The 25,298-nt window shown below is 39.7% G+C and overlaps 2 protein-coding genes across 2 annotated transcripts in view; both read right to left on the reverse strand.

The window, feature by feature from the left end:
- Positions 1 to 17,868, reverse strand: part of POC1B (POC1 centriolar protein B) — a 56,693-nt gene extending 38,825 nt beyond the window's left edge. The window contains exons 1-8 of the mRNA XM_075150911.1: positions 17,766 to 17,868; positions 17,376 to 17,460; positions 8,439 to 8,610; positions 7,487 to 7,666; positions 6,094 to 6,201; positions 5,079 to 5,194; positions 4,559 to 4,692; positions 3,741 to 3,809 (exon numbers count right to left, since the gene is read on the reverse strand). Of these exons, the coding sequence (XP_075007012.1) occupies positions 3,741 to 3,809; positions 4,559 to 4,692; positions 5,079 to 5,194; positions 6,094 to 6,201; positions 7,487 to 7,666; positions 8,439 to 8,610; positions 17,376 to 17,460; positions 17,766 to 17,780 (879 nt within the window). The 5' untranslated portion in view covers positions 17,781 to 17,868. The remainder of the gene's footprint in view (positions 1 to 3,740; positions 3,810 to 4,558; positions 4,693 to 5,078; positions 5,195 to 6,093; positions 6,202 to 7,486; positions 7,667 to 8,438; positions 8,611 to 17,375; positions 17,461 to 17,765) is intronic.
- GALNT4 (polypeptide N-acetylgalactosaminyltransferase 4) lies at positions 12,655 to 17,443 on the reverse strand. Its single transcript, XM_075150897.1, has 2 exons — positions 17,376 to 17,443; positions 12,655 to 16,919 (listed from the first exon to the last, which is right to left on the reverse strand). The coding sequence occupies exon 2, from the start codon at positions 16,895 to 16,897 to the stop codon at positions 15,146 to 15,148; it is 1,752 nt and encodes a 583-aa protein (XP_075006998.1). The 5' UTR covers positions 16,898 to 16,919; positions 17,376 to 17,443; the 3' UTR covers positions 12,655 to 15,145.
- Positions 17,869 to 25,298: the final 7,430 nt, after the last annotated feature.

Consider the following 25,298-nt stretch of genomic DNA (forward strand, 5'->3'; position numbering starts at 1 on the left):
ACCACAAGTTTACATGATTTGTGTCATCTTTGTTACTTTAAGTGCTAAGGGAAAAAAAGAAAATATAAAAGGAAGTTCATAACACTTAAAAGATGGCAGTTTCCAAAAGTCCAATGTTGATTTTTATAGCTGCTCCCTAAATTAGATGGGACCATGATTTGACTTAAAATTACTTGCCTGTCCAGCCAAAAATATTTTTGACAACAATTAAAAGTATTTTTCAGAAATTAATAAACTACACATAAGCAGCACAAATCAGATTTGTTCACAGAAATTCCAAGCAGACTAAATCATATTTTAAAGTAGCTGCATTGTTACAAGTTCATTTCAGGTTCAATGCCTTTCATGACTCTGTTGAGTGGAAGACCCCAAATATGCACTGGAAGACACAGATGGACTCAAACTAACTCACACATTAGTAACAGTGAAAGTGGGAGACATGGATCTTAGTACAAACTATATAAACCTGCCTCAGAACCTGGCACTTGCAGGACAGTTAGGTGTTAGATTAGTTGATTCACAGCAGCTCACTGAGCTGCAAGAGGAAGGTCCTGCTTTCTCTCCCTCCTCTTCTCAGCTGTGTAGTTCCACTACCTCCATCACCCAATCCAGCATGAAGTTATTCACATTTTTATGTGGCTTTTCCCCATTAATTTTCTGCTGGGTTAGCAATTCGAACTGGCTCAGCACTGAGTGTAAACAAGGGTATAGGCAGGAGGCAGCAGAAGTAGCACCTTTCATCAGTGGTGAGCATTTGAGCTGCTCAAGCTCTAAATATGTTTCATTTTGCTCTAAAGTGGAAGGCCACGCCACTGCAGCTTCATCATTACAGATGGCAAAATTACTAAGACTAAAACCAGCATGGAAACATCCGTGTATGCCTTGAGTATCTCAACTGCAATGCAAACAGTGTAAAAGCAACTATGCACAACCTTAGAAAAATAGTTATTCCATAAGGAAGTATTTCCCTTTACGTCCATGCAGTCACCAAACACAATGAGTTGTCTCTTCTATATGGTAAGAACTGAATTAACAGCACAGGCTACTACCTTCCAAAGGAATAGGTATAACTTTGCTCTTTCACTTAAAAGTAAAAGGTCTTATGTATTCCATGGAAGCAGGTAAATGAAATAATTTGTCATGTGCACAGACAGCCAAGAAGTGTGAAGAACTTCAGAACTCTACATGTTCAGGTTTTTTTGATTGAGGAAAGAAGCAAACAGGAAGAAACAAAAGTACCACCCAGTGCTTGTTTCAAATACTTAATGTGCTTCTGAACAAAGCTTTCAGCTGGCTCTGCACCAACCAGAAAGAAACTTGAAACTAGAAGCAGAGATACTGGTTTTCCTTCTTTGATGGAGGAAAAACAGATTTTATCTGTTGTTTGAAAATGTAATAGTCTTGAAATAATACGTGTATAGAGCAAGTAATCTGTGGTAATCTTACAATGAATCAGCTGCCTCCAACTCGTGCTGTGACAGACGGTATCTTTTGGATACCTGCACGAGGGATAGAAGATGATACTTTTATGGCCAGCCTTTGCTCATCAGCTTGACATTGCCGATCCACCAGCAGAACTTTTCAAATTAATACACCCTACATTTACAGTAAACCAACTTAATTCTGTCACAGTCAGTTGAGAGGAGGTCCCACAACTATTCTCCTGGCAGACCTGGAAGAAGGCTGTGGACAGGTCAGCAAAAAATGATGTTTCTGGAGTACATGTGTGTGTACACCAACAGAAAATGGACACTGAGGAATAACGTTCTTATGTTTACTATAGATAAAGATATAATAGCAAATAGGCAGTTACCACACAATGGTTAGCACTGCATATTTTAAAACTTACAATACAAAAGTGAAAGTTGCAGCAAAATGAGTAGCCCTCCCTCACCAGAACATTCACAAGAAAAAGGGAAAAACTTCAACAGATGAAAAAGTGCCTTCCTGTAAGGTAAATAAAACCAGGATTCATTACTAGACCTACTACAACTACTTTTTTTAATTCAACATTTACCTAAGGAAGCACTTCCTGATGAAACTGGATCTTCCCTCTCATGTATTCAGCATGAAATCACTATACCAAACTGCTGAGAAACATGAGCCATCTTACAGATTTTGCACTATAATACCTACTCACTCCATGATCCCATGTGCCACCAGCTCTACAGCATGGAGTCAGAGCAGGAGAAAGGCAATGACATGACTGCACTGAACACTCACGTCATTCAGGGAGCCCCAAATTCAAAGGAACCTTGCAATAAGACAGGCATTCCCAGGGTATGCTGGCATTTATTTGGGAGGTTGAACTAAGCTTGATACTGTAGGTCCTTTCCATCATCATAGCTTCTTACATGAATCTTCTGTCGTATGACCTAGTTTAATACATGCACTTCACTTTATCTCAAGTGTAATATACCAATCGTCATAAAACGCAAAAGAAAATATCCATGAAAAGTAAGGTCAACAATTCAGGATTACCTAGGAATCAAAGTTTCATTCTGGAACTGAAAAATTCTCATAAAAAAACCTTTAGTACGGAAAATAAAAGATTAGACCAGTGGCTCAAGGAATAAACATTTTTCCCCGTTCTTGGTTTTTTTTTCCTGCTTGTAAAATTAATATTGGAAGTTTGCTAACATTTTCACTTTTCCAACAACTGCAACTCTTGGCACTGCTTCTTACCAATGCCTTGTGATAGAAAGCAATTTTAATTTTTTTCTTTGAGTGCTTTCAAGTCATTCTAGAAAGTGTGCGGCCTGAAGCATCAAGTGAAAAACAGAAACAGACTGTATTCTTTCTAATGATACTGAAGTTTTTAATTGAAAAGTATTTATTATTTTCCAAGACTGTCTCTGTTACTAGCTGAAACATTTCAAACTCCACAAAACAGAATATAAACATGATTTATGGTAAATTCAACAGATCTTCATTTCTACAGCATGGTTTTCTGTGTCTACATTGAGCTTTTAGCTTTTTGTAACAGGAAACAATGAAAAAGACAACTAATATTAAGGAACATTTCAGACTGTGAAACTCTAAGCCTTGGGCTACAAAAGTTCTTTCTTTTTGGAGAATGTAAAGACTTGATAGAGATGATTCCAAGCTTGATAGTATTTTTGTAATTACGAGATTTATCACAGCAGATGAAGATTAATTGTATGATTTGCTGTTTAATTTAACTTTTTTGTTTTAAATGCTCAAACAACTCTTCCCTGTACGAAATCCAGTACTTTGCTGTTTCACCAATGTAAATTAGCAAAGCTAACACAAGATTTTTTTTTTCCCCATTCTAACCAAAGTTTTCCCAGTAGTACAACTTAATTCTTACAATTACAGAGTAGTGACTTTAAAAGAAGTGAAAACCTAATGGAACGTGTAGATGTTAATACTAGTTGCAACACAACTACTTTGTTGACACTGAATTGCAACACTTAAAATATTTCTATTTAAAAATCATTCCTTTATTTTAATATGTAAAACGGAGTGGCTAGTATTGTGGTCTTCTCCTCATCATAACATCCAACTGAAAGTAGTTAAGATCAAGTTTTTAAATGATGTATTTATCATTTTTCTCCTCAAATTTAACTTTAGGCTAAACAAAGTCTGTGTAACACACTACTAGACAGAATGCATGTCAGCATACTGTAATTAGCATGTTACTGTGACATACTATGTTTAACTCCCATCCACTGTAACAAACATTAAGATATTTAATTTAAAGAGACAATACCACAAACCTGAGCATCTGCTCCACCTGAGGCAAATTTTTCACCACCTTTTGAAAAAGCCACAGTAAGTACAGGTCCCTGAAAGAAAAAAAATTAGCATCCAATAAAATTACGCTATTACCGTAATCATGGTATTTTAATGCAAAGAGAAAAAAATACTTATGCCGTTATCTAATATAAATAGATTTTTCAATTTTAATAAAATAAAGAACAATTTAACTGTAGTGAAATTTTTGCAAAACTAGTTAATATTGCACATCTTTGTAAGATGCTGCATTACAATTACTACAATCAATACCAGGAAAATAGTGGCATTTTCCTTCGATTTTATGCTTTAAGTCTGCAACGAAAAATTACCAAATAGATATTACATTACTCAAGACAACATGCTTGAGTGATTCATTATCAAAAGTAGGGTTTGTTTTGCATTAAGAGGAAAGGAAGAAAAAGTCTGCCATTCTTCACAAAAGTTATCTTCCATAAGCTTCCCTCTCCTTAGAAAGCACTGTTTTTCAACAGACAAAAAAACTAATGTGCCAAATAATTGATTTTGACAATCAAGAGAATGAATTATTAATTAATTCAGAACATGACCTATTACTTAACATTAAGCATGCATACAATATTGACAGATTAACTGCATGGTCGTAGGTAAAATTCATGCATTTCCTTATGCACTTGTGACAAGGTGTATTAATACAACACTTTGCCATCCACTAAAGTTTATCTGCAAGATACAAAACACAATGGCATAAATGTTACTTTCCCTTTGAAAGATACTGAATAATCTATTAAGATCTCCATTTAAATAGGATTATTGTGAATACCTTGTGTCCATGAAGAGTGTAAATAAGTCTTCCTTCTAAGAGGTCCAAAATCTTAAGGGTACCATCAGTAGAAGCAGTGATGAGATAGTTACCAGAAGGATGGAATGATACACAATTAACCCCTGCTCTGTGAACTAATTTACAGAAGACAATATTCAAAGACTGTAGATATCTACTAACAGGAAATGTACACTTTATTTCTTCACTCTTTTCTACTTCCCAAAGAACAAGCTCCTTCATTTAAGGGAAAAACAACCAAAGTGCTGGGGCACAGCAGACTCTCCAAAGTATTTGCTTAGTTCTGTTCTAAAAATTAAGAGAAGCACTGCAAAGGAATAACCAGGATTCAGATTGGATTTTTAGGGTCGCTAGACTACAAAAAGATTACTTACAAAATGCCAATATGACCTGTTTGTCCACTTTCCCCAGTAAGGATTGAAATCATATAATCTAAATAAATCACATTTTGTTACAAAGAGCTCCATTCTAAAGAAAATACGACAAACTACATTGTTTTTACCTTTGTAATGCTGCAGTAGCTTGTTCATCCGAATATCCCACAGTTTCACCGTGTGATTGGAACCTGCAGAAGCTATACATGTACCACTTGGGTTGAAATCCACAAAATTTGCAAATCTAAATATAATTAACGAAAATAGATTGATTATGCGTTTCCATAGAAATATTGGGGGGGGGGGAGGGGGAGAGATGTAAAAACCATAAAACACATTATTAACATTGAGTTGCCACAAACTTGTGTGGAATCCACATGTATGGAAACTCAAATAAGGTATTTCAAGCAACTGAAATAAGCATAAGAAAACAAGATGTGCATGATAAATCAGATTATACAATCTGGCTTTTCTTAAAAAGATATAATTGTCCTGACTCAAACCTTCACAGTTTGTGTTGCAGTACAAAGTTCCTAGAAGAGAGTGCTGTGAAGAGTTTGTAAGCAGCAAGTAAAATAAATTTGTCTAAGAACAGAATATCTAGCTATATAACCTTTTAGCTTGGAAAAAGGATAGAGATGGCAGCCATGAAATCAGAAGAACACATGTACAAGATTAATATTCCACTGCATTTGTTAATTAAAACTCTGGTTACAAGATGTTTAAGAAAACTGCAGATAAGTAAAAGCATGTATTTTCTAAACCCAAATAAGGCAGGTCACTGAAGCTAACAGAATACTGTTTTCATCAACAAGTGGAAAATTCTTAAACTTCTCTTCTTGTTGAAGCATCCAATATCAAATACCATTATTAAAACGGAGGAAAAACATGAAAACATTCACAAATCCAAGAACAATCTGACTTCTCTCTGGCTTATTTTTTGAGTGTTGGAAAACAGGTGGGTAAGTGCAGCCAGTTAACCTATTTAGAAAAATGTGAAATGAATTATTTTAGTTTACATGGGTGGTAGAAGTTTGATCTATTTTCAGATATAATATATATAGATGTTAATACCACAAAACATGAATTTAATCTCATTAAAATTATACATTTATATTTCTCCTTTTTTCTAGTAACACTTACCCTCCATAATCTAAGAAGCTATCAATACAAGTTTTATTTCTCGTATCCCAGATCTTAACAGATTTATCCTCACTGCAAGATGCTATTAGTCTTCCATCAGGTGAAAATCTGGAACACGCAAGTGTATACATTACTAAACAACTGATACTACCTAGATTAGCATTAGACACATAAGTAGCAAAACACCAGAACCAAGAAAGCCTGTTTGGACTTAAAATGTGTAACATTCAAAGGACGTTTGAATTTCTCATATTTCTCATGAAGTAATAAAACTGAAAAGAAAAACTTCACCCCAACTCCTCCCCCCTCTATTTCAAAAATCAACTACAGTTAAAAACAGAGCCATAAGCAAAAGAAAGCGGGGGGAGGGGGGAGGTAACAGCAGCCTAAGGTTGTCACTTCAGATGCCAAAGAGATTATTATAGAAAACCATAGGCAAAAAGACAAAAAGGACACAGTAGAACCTTGCGTTCAATTTTAACCTACATATATATTCTCCTGTGAGTTCTCTCTAGACTTATAAACTGTCAGCAAAACATTCATGGTTATTCCTAGACTAGCAGACTAGCTTTTTTAAACAGGAAAATTAATTTGTCTATAATTTCACCAATCATCATTTCTCATATTGAGCAACTGCACAAGGACGTAAGAACATTGTTCAAGAACTTCCACATACGATTTCCTAGAGCTTTTATTTTTCTTTTCAATGATCAGATAATTTGGAACTTTGTAGGGCTCTGCACTTCACCAGTGTTAAATTTCTTTCTCAAGAGGTTTAAATCAGGCCTCTCTTAGCTGCAGATTTTCCATTAATATGGAAATAAAAAAAAAAAAAATCAAAGAACAATCTTGTCTTTGAAGAGCTGCCCTGCCTTTAAATAGAGTGTGAATCTTAACTTGCAGTACAAAGACCATTTCTTTTACCTTTTCCAATTACATAAGCTTAACTCATTTTGACTCATGACCATTCTTTTATGCCACTACCGTTCCAAGAATAGTTGAGAAAACCCCTACTGTGCATAATAAATCCAGAAACAAGTGAAGGCTGTGAAGTAAGTTAATACAGCACAAAAACATACAGGACTGGGGAAACAGACAGGATACTGACTGAAAACAAATACAGAAGACCTTATTTGTCCTTTAAAGTAAAAGAATTAATACCCAGCAACAGATTTAGTATGTACACATGTTAACACAGAGCAAGCTTTCAGACTTCAACTAGGAAATATATATGAAACATATGTGTGTGCAAGACTGATTTATTAAAATTTTATTAGTGACAGACCATCATTTATCATTCACAGATTTTTCTTCTCTTAGTTCTGCCTTGAGAACTAAAAACCTTTTGTTAGGAGTTCTGCTTCTTTACAAAGAGCATAAAAACAACACTTACTTGGCACAGCGAACCCAATGAGTGTGTTGGAATAGGGAAAAGAAAAGGTGCTGACGGCGAATGCTCCATATTTTTATTGATTTATCATTGGATGCTGAAACTAGAAAGTGGCCATCATGAGAGAAGCTCACGCTACGAACAGATGCTGTATGACCTTTCAGTACTGATGATTCTCCATGACTGGAGAGAAAAAAAAAAAACACAAACCGAAACACAATTATATTAAATTGAAAGAGTTTTAAACCCCATAAAACTCAAAGTTAACGTATTTGGAACCTTATCCAAATGAAAAAGCAACATATACAGGCTAAATCTTAATGTTGCCAATATTTTTTGCCTTATTTGTATATTAAATATTAGAATAACAGACTTTAAAGTAATTGTATTTAATATGACCAATTTTAGAAAACAGTGCAATTAACTAGCAGCATTAGCCTCCATACAGTATTTGAAAAAGTATATTATATTTTTTGATACAGTAATCTACAAAAAGCTTAAGAGTTAAAGTAACATCAGTCTTTCTAAGATCATTCTGAATAGCTCGTAATCACTACTACTTGAGAACAGTTTAAAAAGACAAGTCAATTCAAAATATTTTTTTCCAAAAATTCTATTTTTTGTTTCCTTCGTTCTTCCAAAATGAAGTGCAGCCATGCAATCCTTATTAAAGGAAATATATCCTTTAAGCCAAAGGAATACTACCAAGCATAGTCCTATACACGTGAAATTATGACCTCTGAATTGCTGTATTTTTCTTTGGAAACTACAGAATATTCAGTAAAGAACAAAGTAACACAGTAAAGAACGGTGTTGCTTGTGCTCCTAATCTCTCTTTCTGTCAAAGCCCAGTCAGGGACGTGGGAAGAAAAGAGAAACTTTTCTTGGGTAGAGACTCCAGTATTCACACTGCACATTAATGAAACACATAGCCAACATCCCCCAGTATACTCACATGCAAGGAATCCACAGTCGGACAGTACGATCTTGAGAAGCTGAAGCAAGTAGCTGCCCATCTGGTGAGAACTGTACGCTGGTCACCGCTTCTGCATGACCTACAAATTTGTAACCTCTGCATTGTGTCTTCAGCTTCCACACCATAAGAAATCTGTCCAAAGAGGAGGTAGCTGGCAAGAAATGAAAGATATTAGGAGTCTGCTCACTGTTAGTAGAAAAGTCAGAGCTAATGACTATGGATTTGGATTCAACAGTGAACTTACTCGGTATTAGGGGGAGGAAGCAGTTATTGGGTTTTAATGGATACTTGGCCTGAGCAGAAGCCTGGCAGCCAGCAATGCCAACACCAGGCTTTTGGAAGGACATCAGAAGACTGGGAGGAGTAAAGGATAATTCTTAACAGGTAGCTCTCCCACGTATTAAGCAAACTGGCTTGCAAGTACTTTAAAGATATAGAACAAAACATGCAAAACCGAACATCATGCACATGTCATTAAGTATGAATCTAGATTTGGCATTACCAAATACTAAGAACAAGAGACAAATTCTTCAGTGATCTCACTTTGATCTCCGAGATGGAATTTGTTTCAAGCATCAAGTGTTTAACTCTGAAAAGACAGGCCAACTTAAATTCAAGATACCATTTCTAACACTTGAGATATCTACACTAAAGTGAATATCCAAATATGATAATTCTGTATTCCTATTTAAGTACCAATTTTTTAATACTAACATTTGTCTAGTTCAAAACACAATGTGAAGTTGTCAGTCTGATAATAGAAAGAGGTGAACTTTTTTTTTTGCAGTCACTTTACAGGTGCACCATACTATCTACATTTGAGAAAGCAGACATAGCTTTTGCCAGAACTTGATCATTTTCAGGAAACTATAAGCAGCAAAAGCAATGAGCAGTTGAATTAAACTGATGAGTGTGATACTCCTACGCCCCTATTATCTTCACCTCTGCTAAGTGCTAGCATGGAGGTCATAAATAAAAACAAGGGATTCACACTCCCACCCCTCAGTTATAAAATTCCTACCCCTAGTACAGAAAGGGAGGGAGAGGAAGAACAGAGACCTCCTGGAAGTTGAAGAGGACTTGAAAAGGATGGCTCTTCCCTTCCCAACCTCTTTCAGGCACCAACATGGCACAAAGGAATTGAGTCTGTTTATTAGCACATGTATCAAGGCAAGCCTCGAACAAAATATTAGATATTAAACTCTCCTTAGGGATTTGGCACAGAGATATTATTTTTACTCCCAAAAGATTAGCTTCTGGTAAAAGATGTGGGACCAGACTATCTCTGTGCTTGTACCAATAGGCCTAAATCTGACACAGAAGTACAGGATATTTTCCCCCCTCCAACTTTTCAGAACTCTATTTTACAGCAGGCTCTTTCTAATTGTACTTGAATGATTTCTTTTTTCCCTTTGATTCAGAAAAATGTGACCTAGAGTGGCATAAAACAGAAAGGAAAAAGCCAAATTAAGCCAAAACAGAATTTGAAGGCATCACATTGGAAACACGTAACAGACAAGATTGATGATTTCCAAAACAAATAATGCACGAACTGCCAATTACCTGTGAAACACCAGGAGGTGCCTTATGAACTGCATGAAGGCCATGTAATACCAGCCCTCTTTGCTTTCAATTCCAAAAACTGAAGGAAATATTTTAAAAGATGACAATACAATAAATTCAAAGCCTGGTTTCTTGTAGCTTCCTCTCTCACAGATGGATTATCCCAAGGTTAATGAGACACAAGCAGTGACCTGAAGTTCTCCTCTCCCTGGGACATCCACAAGCATCTTCCCTGCTCTCCCTCTGGACTCCCTGTTACCTCCGCTCACACAGCCGCGTCTCTCCATCCTGAGGTAGATTTCTCTCTTGAAGCCACCCGCTTATCACCATGACAGTCAAAGGCTATTATTATCTCTGATACTGCAGTTCCAGCCCAGCAGACACCACCCCACGGGTGGCAGAGGGCAGAGGTTCAGGACCTGCACAGGAAAGGGGGAGTAACCGAGAGATCCGTTGCAGAACTGTTTTCCTAAGGCACACAGGCTGATGTGAGTCTATATCCAAACAGTGTGTGAGAGGCATAAACCCAGAAAAGGAAACTAAGCCAAAACTCTACATTCAACTTTTGCCCCTATCCTGCCAAGGAAACCAGGTTCCTTTACTATTAACAAGGCTCAGCCAAGCCAGGCTATTCCCTATGCAAGCAGGCTGAAATCAACTTTGGTGCATATGGTTAATGCCTAAGCATTTTGCTGCATGGTAAACATTTTATCTCAGCTAACCATAGGCACTAAATTCAAGAGTCTATAGGGTAACAGCGTTACCAGCAATAATTTCCATTATCAATACTAATCTTAAAAAGAAAAATCTACTATATAATTTACTATTATCAAACTTCGCTGTTTTTCTTTTTATTAAATTTTAAGTGATTTTGCCTACTTTATAACAACACTTCTCCAATTTACTCAAGCACAGTATCTTAAGAATTGCTTCTTTATCCCTATGTCTATGTCTATGCACTTAAGTGTTCAAAAGGAGGGGAGCAAGGACCTTCCAGGCCAGATTACACATGGGGTCCTATAGCAATGCAGACCAGACTCAGTTGTTACGTTCTGTCAGCGCCTGCTAAATATGCCAGCACCCTACAGTCTGACTTTCAATTAACAGACCACGAGTAAATGGTCTGCAACAGATCTCCAAGGCTAATTTAAAGTATTGGAACTGAAACAAAAGAAACACAGAAGGTCCAGGACAATTTTTTTAAGATGGGCCATACCACAGACAGGTCTGTTGCACATGCTCCTCAGAAAACATGACATAACCAGAACCTTGTTTAGATATGAAAGACAAAATTTGTCCTTGCTGAAGTAATGAAAATATTTGATCAACTGCAAAATATAACTAGAAAGAAGAAAGCTGAAAATTCACACTGACTCCAATATGCAACTTAGTCCAGTTTATAACCTCAGTCCTTTTTTTTTTTTTTTTTAAAAACATCAGTGCTTTCTGTACACGCCCAAGTATAGCTGACGCATCTGTAGGTAATTTGCTTTTCTGGTGATGAGTCATAACAGAATTTAACACCAAAGAATAAAGACGTAGCCTTATGCAAAGGCCAAGTTTGCACACCGCTTTGCTGCGGTTCTCTACACAGGTATCTGGGCTTCACATATGCCATGAAAAAAAAATTATGGTATTTGCAATGAAACCAAGTTCAATTTATAAGTTGTGAGTATTGATGGTATACATTTTATATATACAGGTGTATATATGAAGACACAAGTTGCTGCAATATGGAATTACCATTACACCCCCAATTCCCACAATACCACAGTAGCGGCTATAAGAAAGTTGTGCAAAAGATCGGAAAAGACATACTCAGTCAGGCTGTAACAGGTCATCCTTTTTTCCCCAAATACCGAAGCATCCTCAATATAATTAACTCACCCAGTGCAAGAATTACAGGTCAGGCAGAGTACAGGGCTGTGCATGTGACATATGTGTGAATATTCAAACACCACCAACCACCAAAAACCCCACACACTTTACAGGAACCCTGCAAATCTCAGTGTGATAAGGTGCAACATCACAATACAAACATACTTAACAATGATTCACAAGATTTCCTACTTGGAGGAAAATGGTTATTAATTAAACCTCTGTCAAGGGAGCTGATCTGGGATTTTAAGCGCAGTGGATAAGTTATAACAAACTTTTAATAGCTCCCATAAAGTTCAAGTTTATCATGGTTTTTACTGTATACTGTATGTACTTACACAAGTGGAAGAGAATTGAAAAGAGTCAGCACACTAGCCAACATTTAATTATCATTCTGGATTTTATTTTTTCAAAAAAAAACCCCAAGGCCCTCCCACATTCATTCAGTGTTAAGTTTACATTCACAATTTGTTTTAAGTCACTTAAAATCAGTAGTTTAAAATATATACAAGTGTTCCCCAAACTTTCAAAGTCTAACAGAACAGAAAATCTTTCAGCGTTTCAGATTTTCCAGAAATCTGTACACACTGAAAAACAAGTGGATTGGAGTATTTCTGTAGAATTGCTGCAACTCAGTTCAAAACTAGTGGAACTTGAAATGGCAAGGTTTTTTTTTTTTTCTTCTTTCGCCACCTCCCAAGCTTTTTTATTCCCATTGGGAACAAATTTAATTTTATTTATTTATTTTAGGGCCAGTTTATTTACTTTTGCTTTTTTTTTTTTTGCCTTTTTTTTAAATAACCACAAAAATAGAATGGGAGGTGGTGGGTAGAAGGAAGAAGGGTTCAGATACATACAGAGAGAATAACTTTTCAAACTTTAAGAGGCAGATTCACTTAGCCTTATTGCTTAAATAGATAAGGAACACTTTGAATGTCAGTTTTAACATGAAGGTAGTTCTTTATATGAAATGTCGTTTTTGCCAAGTCCTAAAAAAGTTAATTGTATAAAAGTTGCATAGTCTATATTCACACCATTTAATTACTTTCATCTGAGGAAACATGCATTGCACATACAACTTGTGCTCTGCCATGTAGGAGAACTCAGGCCTTTTTCCTGTCATTTCTATTGAATGTAACAGTTTGCAGCAAGCTTTTCACAAAAGCACATACTTAGTATAATTTATTGCCCCAGTACATAATGACTGGCTGCCTTTTAAAATTTGATAAATGGTTTATAACTTGTAGGTCCACAAAAGAATTCCTTGCTGCACAGTGGAATGGAATTCTTCAGGAATGTCTCCCTTATATAGTAAAGAAATACCCTTTTTCAAAAAAAAAAAAAAAAAAATCAGTGGGGGGGGAAGGAAGAAAAAAAGTCAAATTGCAAGTAACCTCCTAAAAATAAGTTGAAGGCTTTAACCAACCCATGCCACACAGTGGCAAGCATTTTTAGCATGATTCAACACTACATCCACAGCTCCAAATTTTATTCTTCTGTTCCCCTTCTATCTTAGCCTGCTTCCACCCAAACCCCTCAACTCTTTAAACCCACTAGGATTCAAGAATATTTCTTAATTTACTTTTGCTTTATTTTTGGCAAATTTTCACTTATTTCAGGTCTCCCTTTTAAACCTTCTACCTACTAACATCTGCAGCAAATGCACACCTACTACATTCCTCAAGTATCCAGACTGTTACTGCTCACTAGCTCAAGTTCCTACCCACCAGCCCCATGTCAAGAATTACTACGCTGTGGCTACTGAAGAACATTTATCAATTCAGTGAAAGCAATCAAAAAAGCTGGAATGCCTGAAACATTAAGATAAGCGTTCAACTTAAATCCTATAAAGCTAAAAACACAGATAAAAAACACAAGATTTTTTTTCAAGTACACAATGTATCTATCACATCTACTGTCTATAATCACACTCAAAACAGATTAGTGACATGATTCAAGAATCAGTATTCTTCAAAACTCAGCATAACAGCATACAGAAAACATTCTAAATCAGTTGTTCTGTGAATCATCTAACCAACAAATCTTGATTTCCTCCAAGCTGCTCTTTGCCTTTTCAACTACCTTCACTTCAGGAATTCCAGCTTCCCAATCTTACCCGAGGTCTCCCATGGTACTATTGTGACTAGAAACAGGCAGCATATGCTGCATTATTTCAAAACTCTACCTAGGACTGATGTATGCCAGCTGTTGCCAAAATACATGACGCAAAATAAAACAGCCCAAGTTTTCCTCTGTGTCTCCTTTCCTCTACCCTGCTGACAGACCAAAAGAAAAAAAAAGGATACACGGTATAGTCACATAAGGTATGTGTCCCTCGGATGCCAGGCTTAACATGGAAAAGCTTACACAGAGGCAATGTAAATATTAGATATATAGCTAAGAAACAGCAGTAGCTAATGCAATTCTGCGCTTTCTTTCCTTCTCCGTTATCTTTAAACAGAATTCTTACTTGTAGCCATCCCTATTTCTTCCCATTTGTGGTACCACCAGCATGTCCTTGGTTCCATTGCTACCACACTCTTCTCTAATTGCATGAGAGCTCCTCCCTCACCCTCATGAGGTAAGTTGTCCAGAATAGGCACAAGACTGCAAAACAGTGCCAAAGCCCATCTACTAAAAAACTTCCTTTTCTTCAATGCAATATAGCTAATTGTCACCCTGAAACCCTTAAAAGCATGTAAATTCCCAGAAAACTGCAGAATACTACAAGGCTTAAGATTCAGCTTTCCACATCAGTGTCGATTCAATCACATGCTACCATAGCGTTACTTAGGGTCTTAGATACATTTGTTATAATGTATCTGTAACATAGGTCAGTTAATTCCACTGCAAGAACCTTAACTTTTACTTCTGTAAGTAAAGATTCTTTACTTTCATGTAACATTATCTTGCAGGTTTAATGTGTATAATTTTTTTTAAAGAAAAAAAAAAATCCCTCCTCAAAAGCCTTTGTTTTACCATAATCAAGATAGACCAAAGTAAGAAAATAACGGATCAAAATTTTACAAAAATAAAAGGCATTAGATCTGTATTCAACATTTTAGAAACTAAACCCCAGTATTTACTTTTGCTTTCCATACAGTTCACCACAGCAAATATAGTTTCTACACCACTACAGATGCATCTGAAGATGTTCCAAGGTATACAATCAAACGTTACTATCTGCTCACGCACATAAAAACCTTGGAGATCACAGTCCATTCAATTTGTACTACCGGCAGTGATTATTTCTCAAATTTCCAAATCTGATTTTTATCTGCAGCATTACAAGGTCTCATTTGCACATCAGCACGCCCCTCAGTTGTACGATAAGCAGTAAGGCACTTTCCCGAATGAGGATGATAAACAGTTCCATCTTCTCTGAAATGCCATATAATAATTTCTGGGACAGGAGATCCATCTTTTGGGCAGCTCCTCATACCTATGAAGTCCTCATGCTCAGGGACTTCAGCACATAGCTCAGTTACAGAGTTAAATCTAATCTCTTTATTTGATGTGTATTCAAAAAATTGATTGCCTCCCTGACCATGACATCCGAAGAGAGAAAGGTGAGCCCCAGTAGGGTGATGTTCTGGTAAGACGTAGTCAAGGCATTCTGAAGCTATTCCTGCGCTGCGGATAGCACCATGCCAGCCAGGACGATCTTCCGGTACATGCAACTCAGCAAATATGTTTTTTAAATACCAGTTAAAACTCTTGCATTTCAAACGCTCTCTTAATATCTTTCTTTCAGAAATATCTCCATAGTTTTCTTTTCTTGCTGAAGGATTTCTGTTGTAGAAGTGCTCTTTGTAGTCATCCATCCACACCTCAGCAGCACGTGCCGTGTTCTGAAGGAAATTCGGTCTCGCATAGGGTGCACGCTTTGGAAACACATGGCCTACATGGGAGCACGGATGAATTTCCAACATGCCTCCACACTGCCAAACCCTAAATGATAATTCTAAGTTCTCCCCTCCCCAGACGTCCATTCCTGTATCATAGGTACCCAGGTACTCAAAATACTTCTTGCTGACAGCAAACAAGCCACCAGCCATGGTTGGGGATCTGATTGGATCAGTTTCAGATTTGCGCCTGAGACGTTCATGTTTAGGCACCGAGTGCCACTGGAATGTCAGCCGCCAGTCAAACCCCCCAATCATGGGCTCTGCTGTTTGCATGTAGTATTCAAATGTTTTCCAGTCAATGGTGTCAATGACAGGACAAACAATAACAGTCTCGTTCTCAGCAATCCTCTCGAGCAGTGGTTCCAGCCAGCCGGAGACACATTCACAGTGACAGTCTAGAAATGTGAGGACATCACCAGTAGCAAAGGTAGCGCCAATTAAGCGTGCACGAACCAATCCTTCTCGTTTGTTGGTTCTTATCAAACGAACTCTTTTCAGACTGCTTATGTATTTTTCAAGTTCAGTCTTCAAATACACTTTATCACTCAAGTCATCTACCAGTATAATTTCTTTTAGAAGCACTGAAGGTGATGTTTCAAGAACACTATGTATTGTCCGCAGCAACGTTGACCAGGCTTCATTGTAAAAAGCGATTATAACAGATGTCGTGGGCAGTCTTCTGTAGTCGTAAGATTTAGTTTTACAGCCACTCAGTCGATTGTCTTCAATGTGCCGGTGGAGAGAGATTTTATCACTCAAATAAATATTAATTGCATACTTCTCAATCAGCTCTTCTTCCTGTTTCTTTTCCTCAGGACTCAGCTGCAGGCGAGAAGGCTTACCCCATTCTCCTGGGGCATAAGGATCAGGCGGGGATTTGTCATAAACTGGACGAGCCAAATCCACAGCTTCTTCTGCTCTGTCAGAAAAGCGCCTCTCCCACTTCCCTTTGGTGATGCTCTCCCCGGCAAGGGAGGCACCGAAGGAAGAAACCGACAGCTCGACCACAAAGTAAGCGATCATCAAGAAGCCGAGAAACACGCAGGTTTTGCGGACCCACGTCCATCTTCTCGCCAGACGGATCCTCATCGCAGGCGATTAAAAGCAGCCCCTAGCAGAGAGGAGCTCCGTGAACTACTGCTGGCTCCCCCCACGCCCCCAGGACGGAGGGGGCTGCAGGCACTCCCAGCTTCGGGCTCGGGCCGCCGGCCGAGTTTGCAGCCAGTCCCTCCGTGGCGGGCCCAGGGTTTCCAGGGGGACGGCGCGGAGAGCGGGGCAGCAGCGGCGGCACGGAGCAGCCCCCCGCCCCTCCGGCCTCGGCGCTCCCCTCACTTACTTCCTCCTCCTCCTCCTCCTCTCTCGCCGCGGGACAAACCCCTCCTCCCGCCTTGTGGTTTGCTCAAAAAGTTGTCGCTTAAGGAAGGGGCAGAGACTCCTCGGCCCGCCCGGCCGGCGCGGGAGCCCGCCCCGCCTCCGCGCCCGGCGGCTCCGCCGGCTGCCGGGGAGCGAGCCCCCCCGCCCGGAAAGCAAACGGCGCCCGGCCCCGCCGCCGTCCCCCCGCACTCACCCAGCCCCGCCGCGTCCGCGTTGAAGGCGACGCCCGTCACCGCCGCTCTGTGGCCACGGAAAGGCCGGATCAAGACGGGGTCCTCCTGGGGGAGAGGGTGCGCACCGTCAGGCTCCGGAGGGGCGGGGGGGCTAACCCAACCCACCCGCCCCCCCACCCCCTCAGGAGCCGTTAACGTCCTGCACGCGGCAGAAGCAGGGCGGTGAGCGGTGCCCGCACCCCGAGCGCTCCCACCGGCGGGTGCGGCGGCCGCACCGGCTGTAGCCGCGCAGCCCTCGGCGCCGGGCGACACCCGCCGGCAGCGGTGCCCGCTCGCAGGCTGGCAGCCGCGGCTCGCCTGCCCGCCGGAGCGCCGCCCTGGCTGCCCGGGGCCGGGGCCGAGCACCTTACCAGCGCGGAGGCCATGGGCGGAGCGGGGCGCCGCGGCAACGGCAGCTGCCGGAGCGGCGCGGCAGCCCGTCAAACCCCCCGCGTTCCAGGCGCGGCCGGCCGAGCCCCGAATTCATCCGCGGCGCCAACATCGCGTCTTTCGATCCGCCCATTCGCCGGCCGCCCTGCGGGGGGCGGGGCCGCAGAGCCGCCTATCGGTCGTGTAGGTGCTCGGCTCCCTCTTAAAGGCGCGGATCCCCAGCGCCCCTCGCGTTGCCCGGCTACCGCGCGAGCAGGCGGCGCCGCCGCAGCCGGGCCCGGCTGTTCCCCGCCCGGGAACAGGTTTTTCCTACCGGCCTGTGAGGGAACCGCCGGCGCCGGGCTGGTTCTCAAGCCGGGGGGCAGCGCGGCGCTCTGAGCCGCACCCCCGGAGGAGCCGCGGGGAGCGGCCGGGGCCCTGAGGCGCTGCCCCCAGCCTGGCTGCGGGCGGAGCACGCTTTCGCTTGCCTGAGGGCCTTTTCTTTCAGGTTAGCTGAAAGGAAACCTGATGCAGCAGAATCTTCAAAGCTAGTGGAAGATCTGGCCCGTGTTGCCACGGTTTTGTGACTTACAAATTGTTGCAGGATAGCTCTGTTTAACACTTCAGACTAATTTTGTATTAAGCCACCTCAGGTAGCTTGTCTTTTTTCCAGTTGTTTCTTAGCCTGTTAGTACTTTCTAGATTTCCAAGTCAGCGCTCATGTTTGTATCATACCGTCTTTAAACAGTCCTTTGACGCTCTAAAAAAGTTCTGCTACATTTAAAAAAAAGTAAAAAAAAAAAAAAAAAAACGACACAGAAATGTTAGTGTTAGTAGTGCTGTGAATGTTTATGCAGCTTCATGGTAAGCTAGACAGGGAACCAATCTCACTGAAAAAATACTGCTCCAATAGCTATGCTAGTAAAAAGAGTGTTGACATCAATTAGCAAAAGAGAGGGCTGTGATAGCAAAACTCATTCAATATGCAAGTGTTCGTGAAGAAGTAACTTATACTGCAATTACCATTTTTTTTAAATACAGTCTGCATTTTACAGAGTTTCATCTGACATTAAACTCTTACAGAATCAGGTCAGTAATTAGGCCAACATGTAAGATTTGTCAGTTATAGGACAATTACAAATCAATTGTGTTTAACCATGAAATGCACATTTAAAATAATAATTTTTAAAATGCTGAAAAAAGCAGGATTACCACAACAAGTATATAAGAAGGTTTCCATGAAAATCTGCTAGCCACTCCTTACATTGATGTTATGCAGGCTGATAATTAGCCTTTACAGCTTTAGAACATAAAAGAAGGTTTTTTTTAAAAAAAAGTGGAGGGACAGGGCACATTGACTTTAATTTGGACCTAACTAAAGCTACAGTTTTATGTCATTATTTGTTCTTGGTTTGGTTTGGTTTGGTTTTTTTTCTACACAGCTCACTCACCCATCCCTTCGTGTTAGCTCCCATGATTTGGTTACCACAAAGTAAAATGTAGCATTAAAAAAGGTTGGTAATGATAAAACTTACATGTCCCACATTCTACCACATTGCAGGAACAGTGAATTAACTAGTTAAACTTAAATTCACTTGGCCTTTTCACCACTATCAAAGTCTTCCAGCCTGTTTCTCAACGGTTTTTCCAACTGTCCTCTTTCTCCTAAGGTTTATCCCCTGTGAATGACGCCTCTCAGCCGGGAGACAGCCAAGCTACATTTAGATCCTATCCCTCTGGGAAGAAGGTTTAATACCAAACTTCGAGTGATATTAAGTTATTCTGTCTTTTCTCTTTTCTTTTCTTTTCTTTTCTTTTCTTTTCTTTTCTTTTCTTTTCTTTTCTTTTCTTTTCTTTTCTTTTCTTTTCTTTTCTTTTCTTTTCTTTTCTTTTCTTTTCTTTTTTCTTTTTTCTTTTTTCTTTCCTTTTCTTTTTTCTTTTTTCTTTTTTCTTTTTTCTTTTTTCTTTTTTTCTTTTTCCTTCCCTTCCCTTCCCTTCCCTTCCCTTCCCTTCCCTTCCCTTCCCTTCCCTTTCCTTTTCCTTCCCTTCCCTTCCCTTCCCTTCCCTTCCCTTCCCTTCCCTTCCCTTCCCTTCCCTTCCCTTCCCTTCCCTTCCCTATCTTTTCTTTTGAATGAGAGAAAATATGCTCTGTGCTGCTGTAATTGTGTATTATGGTATCTCAGTATTTCTGGTACCTTTTGTTCTCAGGTTCAGATTGTTCTAGAAGCTCCTTAAAACCCAGTGGACAGAAGCACATGTTATTTTATTTATAAGTTGAGCTAAATGACAATTCCCAGTCATACTGAATCTTTTTCCTTTTGCCTTCTTCACAGCTGCTACACTTCCAGCAGCTCAGTATCCTTTACTCATTTTTGGGTGATAGCAATAAACTTGAATCTGTACCTGCCCACAAAATTCCTGAATTATAAAGTGCCAGGTGATAGGCATAAAACAAAGGAAGGACTGCGATTACTGAGAGAAAGAGGGCGGCATCTCTCTTTCTACAAATTGCTGGAAGAGTGTTTCTCAAATTGTAGGGCTTACAAAGTTAGTCTGTTCCTTGCTGCTTCTCCTGACCTGAGAGTGTTTTGCAGAATCCCAAATGCTTGTAGGAAGGAAAGTATTCCCTTGCCGCAGACACATAATTAGCTATAATAATGACTACAGTTATAAAGCTGGCAGGTAATAGTTTTTATGCTGATTATTTTTTCTCATTAGCATTCATAGATTTCATTTTTAGAATGATTTTAAGATTGTTGTAACTCCTAGTAATTTAATACAATTATGAGTTGGCATTGTCTTTTTAAGGTTGAGAATAACTGTTCTGCGATATACAAATGCAATCTACTGTATTAAGTTGTTGTGCACTGTGATGACAATGATAAATGGTGCATCAGAAAATATCTTCCAAGCGTCACGTCTCAGTAGCCTGTTGTTTCAGCAGCTGTGAAGTTCTTTTCTCAGGCACTGAGTTAAGGTGGTATATGTCCAAACAGAAATTGTGTATACGGAGGAACACTTTTAAGATTGTAACTCAAGGTTCATGCAGGCTGCGTGGTCACTGTAGGAGAAGACCTAGTAAAAGTACGTGTAGAATTCAAGGACACATGGACAAACTTGGTACCCTTTGTCCATGTATGTTACAATGCACGCATAGATTACACTGATCACATACGATTTCATAATAATTGAGGTAATATAATGCATGTGCACAAGGGGCAAATGTAATATACTAGCCCACCTAAAATTCTGTCATATCTAAAATGAGGACTTTTAACTTAATAATAATCCCACTGTAAAATAAAACCGAGAACCCCAGCTTTAATTACATGGGATCATATTGGGAGCAGCTGTGTTAGCAGCAGAGCTGTCCAGACCCCAGAGAGGCCTTTGGCCCTCCAGCTGTTGGCAGACAGCCTGGGGACCCAAGCCGGCGGTGGTGTGCCGTGGGCCGTAGAGGGGGGTGTGAGATACGCTTTGCCAGCGTGGTGTCAGTTATTCACCCACCTACATGCAGGAGAAGAATGTAGTCTCAGGGCACAAAGATTTAATTATAGGCTGTCTTGCAGTTGTAGAACCATTATACCTTATGCCCCCAGCATCTTTCCAACCTCTAATCCTACTTTTCTTTCTCCTACATCAAAATGGTTATGAAAATAAATATTAAGACTGTAAAGTAACTTGTGGAGTACTGTTGGTTTTTTGGTTTTGTTGAAATTTTCTTACCAAATCCCATTAAAGTCTGTTTGCCAACAGCAGCAAGAAAACAGAAAAAAAAGGATATCAAGAAGGTACATATAGATTTGAAATGCAAGGATGATTTGGAATACATATGATGTTACTTTTAGTCTAAGAAACATATAGTCTAAGAAATACCCCAGAGTCCTGAGGGAATTGGCAGGTGTAGTTGCTGAGCCATTCTCCACCATATTTGAAAAGTCATGGCAGTCAGGCAAAGTCCCCAGTGACTGAAGAAAAGGGAATGTCACACCCAGACCCTGGGAACTACTGACCAGTCAGCCTCACCTCTGTGCCTGGTAAGGTCATGGAGCAGATCCTCCTGGAAGTTATGTCGAAGCATATGGGAGGTGAGGAGGTGATTAGAGACAGCCAACATGGCTTCACCAATGGCAAATCACACCTGACTAATCTAGTGGCCTTCTATGACGGAGCGACTCTATCAGTGGACAAGGGAAGACCAACTGATGTCATCTACCTGAATTTCTGTAAAGCCTTTAATACGGCCCCCTACAACATTCTTGCCTCTAAATTAGAGTGATATGGATTTGATGGATGGACTATTAGATGGATAAGTAATTGGCTGGATGGCTACATCCAAAGAGTTACAGTCAATGGCTCAGTGTCCAAATGGAAACCAGTAACGAGTGGCGTCCCTCAAGGGTCTGTTTTGGGACCAATACTATTTAATATCTTCATTAATGACATAGAGAGTGGGATTGAGTGCACCTTCAGCAGGTTTGTGGATGACACCAAGCTGCGTGGTGCAGTTGACATGCCTGAGGGACGAGATGCCATCCAGGGGACCTTGACAGGCTTGAGGAGCGGGCCTGTGCAAACCTCATGAAGTTCACAAGGCCAAGCGCAAGGTCCTGCACCTGGGTCGAGGCAATCCCCGGTACCAGTACAGACTGGGGGATGAATTAATTGAGAGCAGCCCTGTGGAGAAGGACTTGGGGGTACTGGTGGATGAAATGCTGGACATGAGCCGGCAATATGCGCTTGCAGCCCAGAAAGCCAACCGTATCCTGGGCTGCATCAAAAGAAGCGTGGCCAGCAGGTCGAGGGAGGTGATTCTCCCCCTCTACCCCACGCTCATGAGATCCCACCTGGAGTACTGCGTCCAGCTCTGGGGTCCCCAGCACAAGAAAGACATGGACCCATTACAGCAGGTCCAGAGGAGGGCCATGGAAACAATCAGAGGGCTGTTGTAGTTGATAGATATTTGAGATTTTTCCTTGTTCAGTGTATAGATTGTACTTGTACTGAAGGATAATAATAAGAGAATTTAAAGTGCCTGAAGGGGAACGTGTAAAGGAAAACTGCATAATTTAAAACCAGCACTTTAAACCAAATAACCATCTGGATTAGAAGCTGGGAGTGACAATTAGTCTGCCAAAGAACTTGTCTTAAAGTCGTTAGAATTTGAATAAAAGTGGGTGTGTTATCCAAAGGGGTTTTTCCATTTGTTCCTTTTAATTAGATGCTTTTGTATAAAAGATATGTATCTTTCTAATGACTACAGGGATTAAATTCCTTAATGTTTCTCCCTAAGTACCCAAGCAGCACAGTAAAAATACTGACATAGTAATATGCAGCTGAAGCACGCGCTGAGCTGCATGTAAACCTCTCTTAGTGTTACTTTCAATGTCAGATTATAACTCATATTCTCTATAATGTATGTGCATTATTTGAGTCTGAGAATGTTTGCAGCCTCTGTTTTCTGATAACGGCACTGGTTTGACTGTGGAATTTTCTGGGATAATCCTATTATGGTCTTTTATAGCAGTGGCATCACTACCTGGCTGGATGCCCACATGCAATTACAAATTTAAAGAACATCTTTCTCTTTCCTCTTCTTTTTTTGTTTTCTTTTTTTTCTTTTTTTGTTTGTTTGTTTGTTTGTTTGGGGTTTTTGGTAATGTTTTAATGGAGGATCAATACCAGTAATGTTTGCTGTGTTGCCAGTAACATGGGTATGTTGGTAAATATATTTTTATTTCAATGTGCTTGCATCTAGCTTTTCTAAAAATAAGTAAAGCAGTTGTTTTCTAAATAGATATGTGGTATGATGGCTCTTTGCCATTGTATGCAATACCTGGGAAACTGTCATGTTGCAAAATTCAATGTGTTGGAATCAAGTTACTTTACCAAACTGTTGGGTAATGTGTGTTTAAAATCAAGAACTATTCATGTATCTTACCGAGTTCGTGGGGGTTAGAACAAATTTGGAAGAATTTAGTACAGTGTAGCAAAGGTTAGAACAAATTTATTAATGCTTCAGCAGATGCCATACAGAATGGTGTTTATAGAATATCTTCCATTTAGTACTGCTTAACAACAGCATCATCTAGTATGCTGTGGATATTAACTGCAAGAGGGGGTCGATGAAAATTGATGAACAGTGAACTGTTGTATGGAGATACCTAGCTTGGTGAAGTACCTGTTTAGGTATGTATCACAAGGCAACACTTCACCTAAAGAATATGGTAAGGAGAATGAACTAGGGAATGCAATAAACAGGATCAAGAGAAACTAAAATAAGAAATTTAACTAGAAAAATGAGCTCTTGCTATTGAAGCTCACTTAATTTAAAAAAAAAAGTATCTTTTATTGAAATCCAAACTCTGTGAAACCAAATGCTGGCTTAGCTGACAAATTTATGAATAAAAGGTGGCAGTAAATCTATTTCCTGGGTATTAATGAGGAACTTGGTATTTGCACATAGCAGAATTCATATTAGTAGGTGTTTTATAAGTTCATGTGGTTTGTTTTAAACCGGACTACATTAAAACTGTATGGGTGAGGTTTTCAACCATTAAACTGAAGATATAGAGAATACAATGCATGACAAAACCTTAATACATCATGCTTGACTCAGCTTTTCAAAAGGAAAACTACTGTATGCATTAGCTTTAAACAGAAAATGTAGAGAAACACCTGTTTTTACCACCTCCAATTCAATTGATCAGTGTATTTCATGAATCCAAAAAGCTGTTACAAACACTCAGAAAAATACACAAATTTTCCTTTGTACGTAGGTAGACAAATAGGGTACGAGACAGAAACATGAACTGAAGGCTGTGTAATAATCCAGAGTATATCAGTGACGCTGGGTAATTGATGATACACCAGTGAAGACCAAAGACAAGAATGTGTTTTTTTCTGTACTTGAAGAAACAAAGCAGCAAGGGAAGCATAGGTGTTACTACGAGGCTTTGGGGAACTAGTGGGATTGAATGAAAAATTACAAGATGTGCATATTATAGCAAAAATAATCAGATACATTAATCTGGTGCTTTTTATTCAGAGATTGTGAAGTATTTTTCTAGTTCTAATAGTTGTTCTACAGGTAGGAAGTTGCTTGCTTTCACATTTCTGTAGAAGCATACACAGTTGTGAAGGTCATTGAAAGACTGCTGTTGAAAATGTGCACTCCAAAAAAACTAATTTTATGGGGGATTATAGCAAAATCAGAAACAGAATTAATGTCTGACTCCCAATTCTGATTTCAGGGCTCCAAGAAATTACTAGCGTACCTTCGGGGAATACTTAGCCCCCAAAATTATGTAGTATCAGAGTCATATGGAAGAACAAGGGAATGGCGGTTTCTGTGTTTCTTGCATTGCCTTGGATATGGGGGTTTATAGCAAGAGGTATATAGGTATGTAGGCAGTACCTGGATTCACAGTGAGTCAGAACTCAAGGATTTTTTTAAATACCTCTTGCTTATGTTGATAAATTCTAAATTTGGTTTAAGTGTCTCCTAGCTCAGGCTGAAGCTTAATGGGCAATCC

The sequence above is a fragment of the Calonectris borealis genome, chromosome 1 (genome assembly GCF_964195595.1).
Source record: "Calonectris borealis chromosome 1, bCalBor7.hap1.2, whole genome shotgun sequence".
NCBI lineage: Eukaryota > Metazoa > Chordata > Aves > Procellariiformes > Procellariidae > Calonectris > Calonectris borealis.

Coding starts and splice junctions, on each gene's coding strand:
- GALNT4 (XM_075150897.1), bottom strand. CDS start 16,897: ATGAGGATCCGTCTGGCGAGAAGATGGACGTGGGTCCGCAAAACCTGC.